Genomic DNA, 12134 nt, shown 5'->3' with positions numbered 1-12134 from the left:
GCTGTTGATGTTCAGTGGAGAGCAAGACAGTTTTTTTTTCAGTGTGAACGTACTCTGGTACATTTTCGTCATTCAGTCTTGTCTTAATCTTTTTACACCAGTCTTCGATAAGACGACGTGGCAAGGACACGGGATGGGTAAGGTGCAGGGAGGGCTCGATCAGTGGACTTAGGATGGAACGAACGGTTGGTGTGAAACTCCAGCTATCGGGAACGGATCGGTTCGTTCAATGTTGAGGTGTTGTCGATAGTGAGGTGAGTGACGTAGTAAGGAGCTTTGATGATTTGTCTGAGGACTTTTGATTGGAAGGATAGGATGAGCTGGATATTGATTGGTTTGGCTAAACCACACAGTTCCAATCCATATTTCCAATGTCGAAGTAAAGTCTTGTGTAAGTTTAGTTTAGTTTTGACGATCAAGTCAGGTTTCGGTCCTACGATTCTTCGTAGTTGTCCACGTTATCTTTCAGTTGTTTCTATTAAGTCTTGTGTAGCCATTCTAGGTCAGTTTGATGGCTAGGTATAATCTTTTGATTATTGAGGACTTTTGATTGGAAAGGTTTGATGTGCTGGTTGTTAGATGGCTTGGCAAATCTCAACGGTTCCGAATATCCAAATTGATCTCATTTGACGTCTCATAGTATTGACGGTCAAGTCAGATTTCGGTCCGAAAAGTCTTAGTAGTAATCCAAGTCTTCTGTTGAGTTGTCTTAAGTCTTTGGGGATTCCACGTCAGTCTGCGTCATGGAATAGTCCTAAGTATTTGATTTTAATGGAAGTAGGTATTAGTTGGTTGTTGTCTTACAGTGGAGAGCGTTCAGAATGACCGTACAGTGAGTACATTTTTCTTCATTCGGTCTTTTTCCTCTTTTTTTGCACCATTCTTCGATAACATCGAAGCGTTCTTAGATATTGGACGCAGCTTGGATTGGATACGAGTTAAAGGACAAAACTGAGTATCGTCCGCGAGTAGGGGGTGATGTGATATTGGGGTGTATAGGTAGTTCAGCAGTATAAATGATATAAAGGATGGGACCAAGAATGTCGGCTTGTATCGCACTTCTGAGTACTCATTGCCAGACCTTACTCTGAAGCAGCGGTCGGTTACATAGGATTTCAGGACAAAGAATGAACTATTTAAGTAAAGCATGCTTGGGTACCAGACCACATCAAAAGCCTTTTACATCTAGGAACAAACCCAACCAATACTCTTTATTCTCTACCCACAGAGATTCCCTAACTGTGGTCCGCCGACACTACTGGGTCCGCGGCGATCTTCCAAAAAAATAAACGTAGAATGAATAAATACAATTAACAGTTAACAACAATGAGTAAAACGATTTTTTTTTTGAGCAGCCGTCATTGTGTTCTCCATAGACATAATTTAGCTATAAAACAAATGCCAGCCTCTTTTAAGAAAGTTTTAGATGATTTTACGCCTTCAAAAGAAAAATTCAGTTGATGACTGAATCTGTTGAGAAGGAAGAGGTGGAGTGTTAAATGATTTCATAAAAGAAAACCAACTGGAACTTGCGAACGTCAAGGTAATTGATGAAATATGTCAACCTCCCAACACCTCGAGATGCAATGGTGCCTGACCATGAATGGGTGGTCAAACCGTTTTCAGTTTCGACAAAGCCAACCAGTCTATCTTCAAGTGAATTCACCTTGAAATCTACTTTCATTTGGCTCCGTCTGGAAAACAAAAAATTTCAATCGCTAGTTAAAAAAGCAAAATGTTCTTATTCCACTTGCCACAACTGCCGCGAATCCGGATTTTCTATGTATGCAGCCACCAAAACTAAATACCGAACCGGTCCAGAAGCTCAACCTGACATCCTTCTCCAGTTATCAAAAATTAAACCCAACATTACCAAATTGTGTGCTCTAAAACAACCTCACTCTCCCATTAATTCATTAATTAATATTCAAAATATTACTTTTGAATTCGGATCGAGTTTTACATACCTATTGATTCCCTTCTGTCCGATTTGATTTTTACGTTCCGGATTTTGTAAATAAAGTTAAGTATGACAATATAATGTTTGTTTTTATAGTGATATCCCCCTACATCAACTAATTAGGAATGGACTGGCTAATTTATAAAACTTTAATTTACTACAAACAATAAGTATCTAATTTAAATATTTTAATGAGACGAGTCCGCCCTGGATTTTGTTCTGTGAAAGGGGTCTGCAGGATAAAAAGTTTGGGAAGCCCTGTTCTACAGCAAAGGAGATAGTGTCGACAACTCTGAAACCTTAATTGAAAGCAAATAATTTTTTAAGATCAGGAAAATTAGGAAGATCCATCATTCTAGAGGGGGGGTTATATTTATTTTTATTCAATGTCACGCGAAATGAAACAATTTGTTATTTAAATGAAATTGATTGGGGGGAAAAACAACTAATACAAGTTATCAATTTTACACAGTGATTAAAGTCACAAGAAAATACTGACACAGCTTCAAATTTATTTTTAACATTTTAATTTGAAAATATGTCTAAAACAGAGAAAAAGTAGAAAGAGAAAACAAGATAAGGAGATTTCAATCCCAGTTACCTAACGGACCTGATAACTACGAGAAAGTCAAGAATTCAAAATATGACTGGATAAACGGGACCATAAAACATAAAAGCTCTGATGGCTTTATTTACCTTCATTAATGTAACTGTATGACTTGAATTCGATCCTGTCCGGCGATAAGTAATTAGGAAAGTAATTACGATTCCGGATTGCAAACTATCGCCTTCCTCTGGACACTTAATATTCAAGAACCGGGTCTGTTTATAACTTGGCAACACGTTTACAAAGCCAATATCAGAATTAAACCGGAGACATTACATTAAAACTAAAAGCATTGAATGTGTTGAACAAGCGGAGACCCTAGCATATTAATCAGTGTGTTTAAATGTTCTTAACATCAATGCTGAATTAATTTCATTACCTAGTGTAAACTTAGGTATTACCGTCTTGCGTGTTGTAAAACGCCCGAATAATAAGATGAACAAATATAGGTCAGGTACGCAGGTGACTTATTTACAGAATGATTGCTCGATGTGTCCACAGGTTGTCATGCCTTGGCTCCTTATAGAGACCATATAGGCATGCCGCCAAATTTAAGAATGGTTCTCGGTAAGAGTAGCCCAGTAGTTCTTTTTGTTCCGCCTATTGGAGGATGTGGTTCTTTTCATTTATATCTGTCTTATGTATTTTATGTGAGCGAGTGTATTTTTTAGTGTGAATGGTGATGGGTAAGATGCAATAAACGTTACCATGCTCCTTCGGAGAGTGTACGGTCGATGGCGGAATATCGACTACCCTCACCTTCGACTAATCAGAATGAGAGCGAATGTATTTATTTTTCCGATGTATTATAGAATGTAGATAGTTTTAGGCTAGATTACAGTATGCATGCGTTTCGGATTGAAATTATCTAGCTGTCGAAAGCCACCATTGTAGCCTAACCCCTTTGGATGGGAAGTGACGATCTCCTGGGCATCTGGCTTAAGGTAGATACTAGCGACCCAATGGCATAACGGGTTAGGTGAACCCTTGAGGTATAGACCCATAGGGTTAGCACCTCGGGGAGGGTCAACCCTTTGGGGTGAAAGTCCAATAAATAAAGTCGGTTAGCAGATTAGAGTATTGAGTAAATACAGAGTAGGACGGTGAAGTATTGATGTAGATTCATGATCTGGGATGATGGCTGAATAATCTCTCGACTCTACCACACAAACCGGCAATTCATTTATATATTTTATACGCTCTATCTAGAGAGGGTTTCTAAAGATCAAGAAAGGAACATGTTCGATAGTGATAATAGTGATGACAAATATTTTATTGAATGTGACAAGTTAGATGGACATGCTTATGACATGCTTCAGAAAGTTCGTTGAAACAAGGAATCGGATCAAAAGTTTCAAAATTTACGGCGGTAGTGACAATGATGAGGTCAATATTTATGAAAATAGTTAAAGACCCGTCAATTAATAGAAGAATGTTAGAAATCATGATATCATTCAACAAGAATACAATTAACATCCGGATCACGAAACCCCGGTTCAAAGATTATACAGTCCGAGTTCAAATTATACAGAACCCATGGATCATTTCACATCATTCTTTACGGATGATTTGCATTTGAAATTTATGTTACTTGGTGAATCTACTGAACTTTTCGGTAGAGGCTGATTGGTCTTTTCAAAATTCGGTAAGATGATACTGGAAGGAGTAAAGAATGTGTGGTATGTTAAATCGTGATGATCCCAAAATCAAGGAAAAAAGGAATCTAGGTGCTATTGTGTGACTGGTTCAGCTATATATAGTTTTACGTATAGGCAACTCTTTCGAAAGATGAGATACTAGACAGGGGGTGTTTGGTTTTTCCCAACCTTGCCTTTTTTTCTTATTGTACATTTCAATGTGCTTATTTCAATTGAATTGATTCGATTCTTCTTTTTCCAAGCAACAGGTCATTGGCGATTACTGCTGCTATTCATTTCCCCGGGTCCTCTTGGTCTCCTAGGTTATGTCTCCATTGGTTACTGGATGAAATGAGTGTTTCTTACTTGTCATTGCCTAACCTACAAATGACATCATTGAATATACCTATGTTGTAGGTGCTTTCTTCGAAATCAGTGAACGGTATAGAGTTCTATCACTTCCTCGAGGTTTACCCAGTTCACCCAGAAATGTGTGAGCAGTTTGGCCGATTCTTTAACTCTAGGTCTATTGTGACTGGCACCACTAGAGTTCGACCATTTCTCATTTTAATTTATGTAAACTATTCTGAGGCAGAGGGTGATTTGATCTTGTTATCTGGGTTACATTGTTTATCCTGTGACCGATTTGCTCGTTTGATACCCATTATTCGATGTCAGATTGTCCATGTTTTGAAGATTTTTGATTATTTTTTTTTATATAAGGTCTTGTTTGAAATGAAAAAGCTAGTGTCACGAGCGGGATTCGAACCAACGACCTTCGGCTCAATACGCCGCTGCTCTAATCACTTGACCTATCGTGATTTCGATCTATTCGGATACCAACTCCCCATCTCAACCTACAACCTTTCGAATTTTTTCCTCCTTTTTCCATTTTTCAATTTGGTGTCAGAGTGAATCGAAGTCACGATAGGTCAAGTGGTTAGAGCAGCGGCGTATTAAGCCGAAGGTCATGGGTTCGAATCCCGCTCGTGACACTAGCTTTTTCATTTCAACCAAGACCTTACATAGAAAGAATAATTAATTGAAATAAGTAATTTGGTCAATCAGACCACTAACCGCAATGGATTTTTGATTATGTATCTATTTACGATAATGCTTTTTGGGCCGCTTGCCTGTCTGATCTTATAAGGGAATTGTTTTTATAAGTGAATTTATAATCCGACAAGGATGTAATCATCCGAGAGACTTTACGAACTATCAAATACATTACATAACGAAGTAATCAAAATTTTATGATCGATTAGCTGTCAGTTTGGGGAAGATGGATTGATAAGTGATTGAATGTTTAAATGTTAGCAGAAGAATATTAATTACCTATAAACAGAAAAAAAATCCTTATCGCTTACCTTTATGCTTTATAGTTTTAAAAACCGCTTGATTTACAACAAAAATAAATATCAAATTTAAAAGCATCCCTGACTAAATAATTCTTTGACGCTTAACTAAATTAAAAACATTAATAAATTATAAGCTTTTAAGTTGACTCAGAATGAACGTTTATGATCTGACAAGAAGCAATATTACCAACGACTTAACTATAAACCTATGCTAAGTAACAAAGTAATCGGATTTTTTATGATCGCTTAGACGTTTGGAAAAGATGGATTGAAAGGCGATTAAACGTTATATTTTATGGTTCTAGATGTGAACATTTGACCAGCAAGTCCAAAACCCTGAAGTAAAAAAAGACTACGCCGAATATAACAAATGGATGAGGTAGTTATTTGATATTTAAATTTGTTAAATAATTTATTGTTTGTTTGTCACTACAACGCCATAAAAATGAAAATTTTTGATTACCCCAAACATAATTTTAAGCCAAATAAGTGGCTTATGTTATTGTTAAAATGTTATGGCCAAATAAAATGTTATAATTATTTTTATTTTGGGCAACGGTTTTCTGTTAATTGTTATTATTTTTTAATAATGGAATTTTTTCTACTTTTGAATTTTGTGAAAAAATTAACTATAAAAATTATAACCTCTAAATTGTCAGAGAAGGAAAGTTTATAATCTGACGAAGGGGTAACATTCCCACGGACTTAACAAAAAATCTATGCTAAGTAACATAGAAATCGGATTTTTTATGATTGTTTAGTGTTTAGATGTTTCGAAAGAAGGACTGAGAGGCGATTAAACGGTTCATTTTATGGCTTTAGATGTAAATATTTGACCAGCAAGTCCAAAACCCTGAAGATAATAAAACAAATCGCTCAATATAACAAAAGGAAAAGGCATTTTCATATTTAATATTTTAACTTTTTAAAGAAATTATTGTTTGTTGTTGTTTCAGTTCATTTGCATATAAAATTAAAAGAAAACTTTCAATATGTTTACGCCAGTAAGTAATTTAATTGAATCACAGTTAAAAGGTGACCGTTGATCTTAAAGAGGGGGGTCTCGGTTAAGCCAGTTGTTGCTCTCAAGGCATGAGAGAAGGCTGTACATCTTTCGTTCCCTCGACTCTTACGATTGTCTCCATTATTTTTAAGTTTATTTTATTTTATTTCTTCATTAAACGAGTCCGTGCAAGTAGCCAATATTGGTCACAAAAGGGGGCCGAGAAGACTGGCTGGAAAACCATCACGATTTGCAAAACAAGTTGCTTCTGGCTGAGGCCCGCTCGAGCTCGACGCGGAGGCCGATTCTTCCGACGAGGGCGACTCGTGACTGGTGGTAAGTACACGTTTACCTTGCTCTTCATTGTGACTAATTGGTTCCTTGCGAAGATTCCAACTTATTGATTAATTTCAACTTATTTTTCTTTTATTTTAATTTTAGTTAAGTTACTTTATTTTCATTTCGTTAACAATTTTATTTTATTTTTTTTTCTCTTCGGCAATAGCCGAAACACAATACAACGCCATAAAACTAAAAAAATAAAAAATTATCATCCCAAATACATTTTTCAGTGGTTAAAAGCTAATAATTTTTTTGATAACAACGGTTTCTGATAATTGGTGTTTTATTTCAATAATTGACTTAGTTCAACCTTTTTTTCCAAAATTAGACACAAAAAGGATAAGCTCTAAATAGAATTAGAAGGAAAGTTTACAATCTGTCAAAGAGGTAATTTCCCAGGGGCTTAACTACAAGCTATATTATGGAGCAAAGTAATCGGATTTTTATGATTGATTTTCTGTTTAGAAAGATACTGTTTTGAGTACATTTTTGAAAACATTTAAGCAGAATTTTACTGCAAATTGAAAACCCTGAAAACAAAATTATAAAATGGAGATTTCCCGACAATTAGATATTTTATAGTGCTTTTTTTAAAATTAAAATTAAAGAAAAGTTTACACTACAACGCCCTAAAACTAAAAAAACTGTATCATCCCAAACACATTTTTCAGTGTTTAAAAGCTAATATTTTTTTTGACAACAACGCTTTCTGATAATTGGTGTTTTATTTAAACAATTGACTTAGTTCAACCTTTTCCCCCAAAATTAGACACAAAAACGATAAGCTCTAAATTGACTTACAAGGAAAGTTTACAATCTGTCAAAGAGGTAATTTCCCAGGGGCTTAACTACAAGCCATATTATGCAGCAAAGTAATCGGATTTTTATTATTGATTTTCTGTTTAGAAAGATATTTTGAGTAAACTTTTGACATAAACATTTGAGCAGAATTTTACTGCAAATTGAAAACCCTTACAATAAAATTATAAAATGAAGATTTCCCAATAATTGGATATTTTATAGTTCCGATGTTTTCTTATATTTCGACCTCAACGGTTAATCTTGTGATTTTTCCTTCTAGAAGGTGGGATAATAGGTCATCTCAAAAAAAAACCACAACCAGTTTTTATCCACGACGTTTCGGATTTATTTTAATCCTTCCTCAGGTGAGTTAACGCCTGTACACAGAACTAATTTTTTTTTTTTTAGATCAACATCGTTATCATTGTTTCTTCACTACTTACAATGGTTAAAAAAGTGGTCGTCAGCCATTTATATTTTATAACAGGTTATTTTAAAAAAGAGGAAGTGTGGTACTTATTCAGACTACGAACAAACGTTTTAATATTTTGAACCTGACTAGACTCTTATCACAACCTCTCATGTGACGTTCGACCTCTTATCAACATCTTATCACAGACCAACGAATCAACATTAATAAAAAAATGTTCTGTGTACAGGCGTTAACTCACCTGAGGAAGGATTAAAATAAATCCGAAACGTTGTGGATAAAAACTGGTTGTGGTTTTTTTTTAGATGACCTATTATCCCACCTTCAAGAAGGAAAAATCACAAGATTTTATAGTTCTTTTTTAAATTAAAATTAAAGTTTTTTTTTTAATTAAGTTTTTAAATTAAAGTTCCCTACAACGCTATAAAACTTGAATATTTGACTACCCCAGCAAGTTTCTAAGTCAAATAAGAGGATTTTTTTATGCTCGCTTTTCCAGTAACGGTGTTATGTTTATAGAAAATAATGCAAATATAAAAGGTGGCACATCTTTGCGATAATTGTTACGGTGTTCTAGTAATTGAATTAGTTCTACCTTTGTTTGGCTTTATCGAATAAACACTGAAGCTATTACGGATAATTTATTTTTTTAATTCTCAACTTGTAAAAATTTGTTTGATTATTCTTAAAGTAAATGTTTATCGCTATTAATAGGGCAACTTAGATCAATAAAGGTCAAAATACTCTTGGTAAAAGGTCTGGTGATGAAAATATTTAAAAAGAAATATTTAATGTAGGTAAGGAACAGTGCGATGGGCTTTTCGCTTTTGCCATCTCAGGTTGAATGGTTCAATAAATAATAGACCAAATTCCAGCAGATACATTAAAGCAACATAAATAGATCGGACTGGTTCGACGTTAAATCAACATCGACTAATTTGGCCTCGGGCGAGCTGTCGTTTCCACTCAAAACATTAATATTCTATGTTGAAGTAAATTCTTATCGAACGGAGACTCAAATAACCAGGTTTAAAAATTAAAAGGGGCCTTGTAATTTACAAGATCTATTTATACAGTTAGTTTAACATTTGAGTTGCACGAGACGGTTTAGAAAAGGGGACGGTGAATAACCTTACAGTGGAAGTTCCGAGCTTTAACAATCGAGATGGTTAGGAATTCACCAATAACCCCCTGGGGATGGAGGCTGCTCAGAACATTCTGCTAAACCTTTATGCGACCCAGTTCTTCAATATTTAATCAAAAGTTCACTACCTACACGTATCCGCCGCCAGCTACGGAGAATAATGGTTCATTTATAACAATTTACAAACATAAAAATCCCATGTTGTCTATTTTCTGGTCTAAACGTTCTTGCAAGACTGCAATGAATGCTGTTGAATATGTAAATGCAATGTTTATTTCAATTTTACGCATAGTTAAAATCCGCAATCTTATTTATGTTACATGGAACATTACCAAGATTATCTAGGAAATACAAATTAAGACTTGAAGGATACATTTATCTTCGGATTTCTCGAGAAAAGCCTAAGATATTATAATTGCAAATATAAAATAGAAAAATTACCTTTCGAGTTTTTCTATTGTTGTCGGTTGGTGGAGGATGGTTTGCCCACCATCCATCTCGACCACGCATTGTGTCCCCAACTCTAGCTCTGAAAAAAAAAAAAAAAATCATTCATGTAATTTAATAAACAAAAATATTCAACTGTACAGTCACATATAAAATCGATTGTGCAAACATTCACAATTTTCAGTCGTGCACCGAGCATCAATATTTGAGCTTCTATGTTAAAATGCGTAATCTCGTTGTGCGGGGGGAAACCATGTGAAACAACAACACAAACCACATTTGTTTGGTTTACCAACACTAAGCCATATCTACGATACGACTTACGTCACTTAACCGCGCGCAAAGAGAGTATGTCTCTCTCTCTCTCTCTCTCTCTCTCTCTCTCTCTCTCTCTCTCTGTCCCTTTCGTATTAGTATTAGAAATGATATGTCATCTAATATGAATTTTGCTAAAACTATTGATCCTGCCCGGAGGACCAAAAATATTGTGTTGCACAAAATTGTATAATTTCTTTAATTATATGTTAAATGTAAGAGAAGTCTAAGAGATTATTATGTTTTCAATCAGACAAAATTCTATGTATCTATCTCTATAGATATATATCTACCTAACAAACTCTCTATATATCTACTTACTCTCTCTCTCCCACTCACTCTCTCTCTCCCTCGTGAATTTTGCTAAAAATATTGATCCTGCCCGGAGGACCAAAAATGTTGTGATGTACAAAATTGTATAATTATCGTAATTATATGTTAAGTGCAAGAGAGATCCAAGAGATCATTATGTATTTAAGAAGCCGAAATTCTATCAATCTATCTCTATAGATATATATCTAACGATCTACTCACTCACCCCTCCCTCACCGTCGGTCTTTTCCTTCTCTCTCATCTTTCTCTTTCTCTCACGCTATTTTTATCTATTGTTCCCTCTTCTCCTTCCTCTCTTTCCACTCTCTCTCTCTTTCTCTTTCTCTCAATCTAATTTTATCTATTGCTTTCTCTCCACTCTTTCTCACTCAACGCTTTCTCTCTCTTCTCCTCCTCTCTCTCCCTTTCTCCGATCTCTCCCACTCACCGCTCTCTCTCTCTCTCTCTCTCTCTCTCTTTTCTCCTCCTCTCTCTCTTTTCCCCTTCCCTCTCTACACTTTCTCTCTGTCACTCTATTTGTATCTATTGCTCTCTCTCGCTCTCTCTCCCTCTTTTTCATTCTCTTCTCACTCACTCTCACACACTCTCTAACTCAATGTTCTTCGATTGCTGTCTATCTTTTTGTCTATTTCTCTACTCTCTTTGCTTATCTCAATACTTTGTCTATCCACCCCTCATATCAATATTTGAATACTCAATTTTGAAATATTTTTATTGTATTCAATATTTGGTACCTTGCAATTGGAAAGGGGTTCAATGTTCCTATTTAATTAAGTAATTTAAGCATTTACTCTTTAAATCTATACCATGTTTGGCCAAGACTGAATTCTCTTTGTCAAATAAAAATTAAATATGTATTTATAACGCAAATTCAATTCAGTTGGCGGATGTTCTAAACGTAAAATTAGCAATGCAACTAATTTGCAACGTGCGAATAATAAAGTTTATAACTGAAATCAAGTCTTAGTTGCCCGTTCAAAAATTAATGACCGCTAAAAACATGACTATTAAGAGACCTTATTTATTATTCAATACATACAAACCGAAAACCTGTTCTATTGTCTGTTCAAATAAATTAGCAATCTCTGAGTTGGCTGGCACTGTAGAAACATTTTTTTTTTTTTTTTTTTTGTAAAAGAAATACATTTTTGTTTTAAAGGGCATACTCAAAACCACTCAAGATGATTAAATCGCACCTTGAATTTGAACTTTTTATCACATGCATTAGTAGATCGAAGATTAGTCACTTCTTACGGTCGGTACAGGCCAATAAACTTGCTTTTACTAAACCAATTTTATCTTTAACAATATTTTATCAACACTTTTCGCTACGGCTTGTACACTTTTTAATTCATTCTACAGACATTGGAACACACGAAATTTTTCGTCTTTGAAAGACTGGAAAATGGAAGGTGGTTTGCAAAAACGGTAAAAAAATTTGTAATTGGCAATGAAACTTTGATGTGACCCAATTATGTTAAAATTAACAATAACACTATACCATCCAATTGAAAAGGGGACTTCACTGAACACTTCTGAAAGACCATTTTATGCTTTTAGTCGGTTTGGCGAAGGATCGCTTAATACTTAGTTTCCTGGGGAGGAAACGATCAATATCATCAAATACTGTTTCCGACCCGTTCATGGGAGGCGGTTTAATGGATTTGCCAGGAAGCTATCGATAAAAACGAACAATATGGCCAAGGATTAATGAGAAATTGATTTAAAATGCTATCCAATAGTAAAATTCCATTTAG

At 35.1% G+C, this 12134-nt stretch overlaps 1 protein-coding gene across 4 annotated transcripts in view; it reads right to left on the bottom strand.

Moving 5' to 3' along the window:
• LOC106667945 (kinesin-like protein KIF13B) overlaps positions 1–12134 on the bottom strand; it is a 138395-nt gene that overhangs the window by 112934 nt on the left and 13327 nt on the right. For all 4 annotated transcript variants that reach the window (XM_024227031.1, XM_014396259.2, XM_024227032.1 and 1 more), the window contains exon 2: positions 9724–9811. In XM_024227031.1, coding sequence (XP_024082799.1) covers positions 9724–9811 — 88 coding nt within the window. The remainder of the gene's footprint in view (positions 1–9723; positions 9812–12134) is intronic.

This window comes from Cimex lectularius, unplaced genomic scaffold (assembly GCF_000648675.2).
Source record: "Cimex lectularius strain Harlan isolate CLEC.00 unplaced genomic scaffold, Clec_2.1 scaffold67, whole genome shotgun sequence".
In the NCBI taxonomy this organism is placed as follows: domain Eukaryota; kingdom Metazoa; phylum Arthropoda; class Insecta; order Hemiptera; family Cimicidae; genus Cimex; species Cimex lectularius.
Note: the sequence above shows the minus strand (reverse complement) of the source record. Positions and strands in the feature narration are given on the sequence as shown.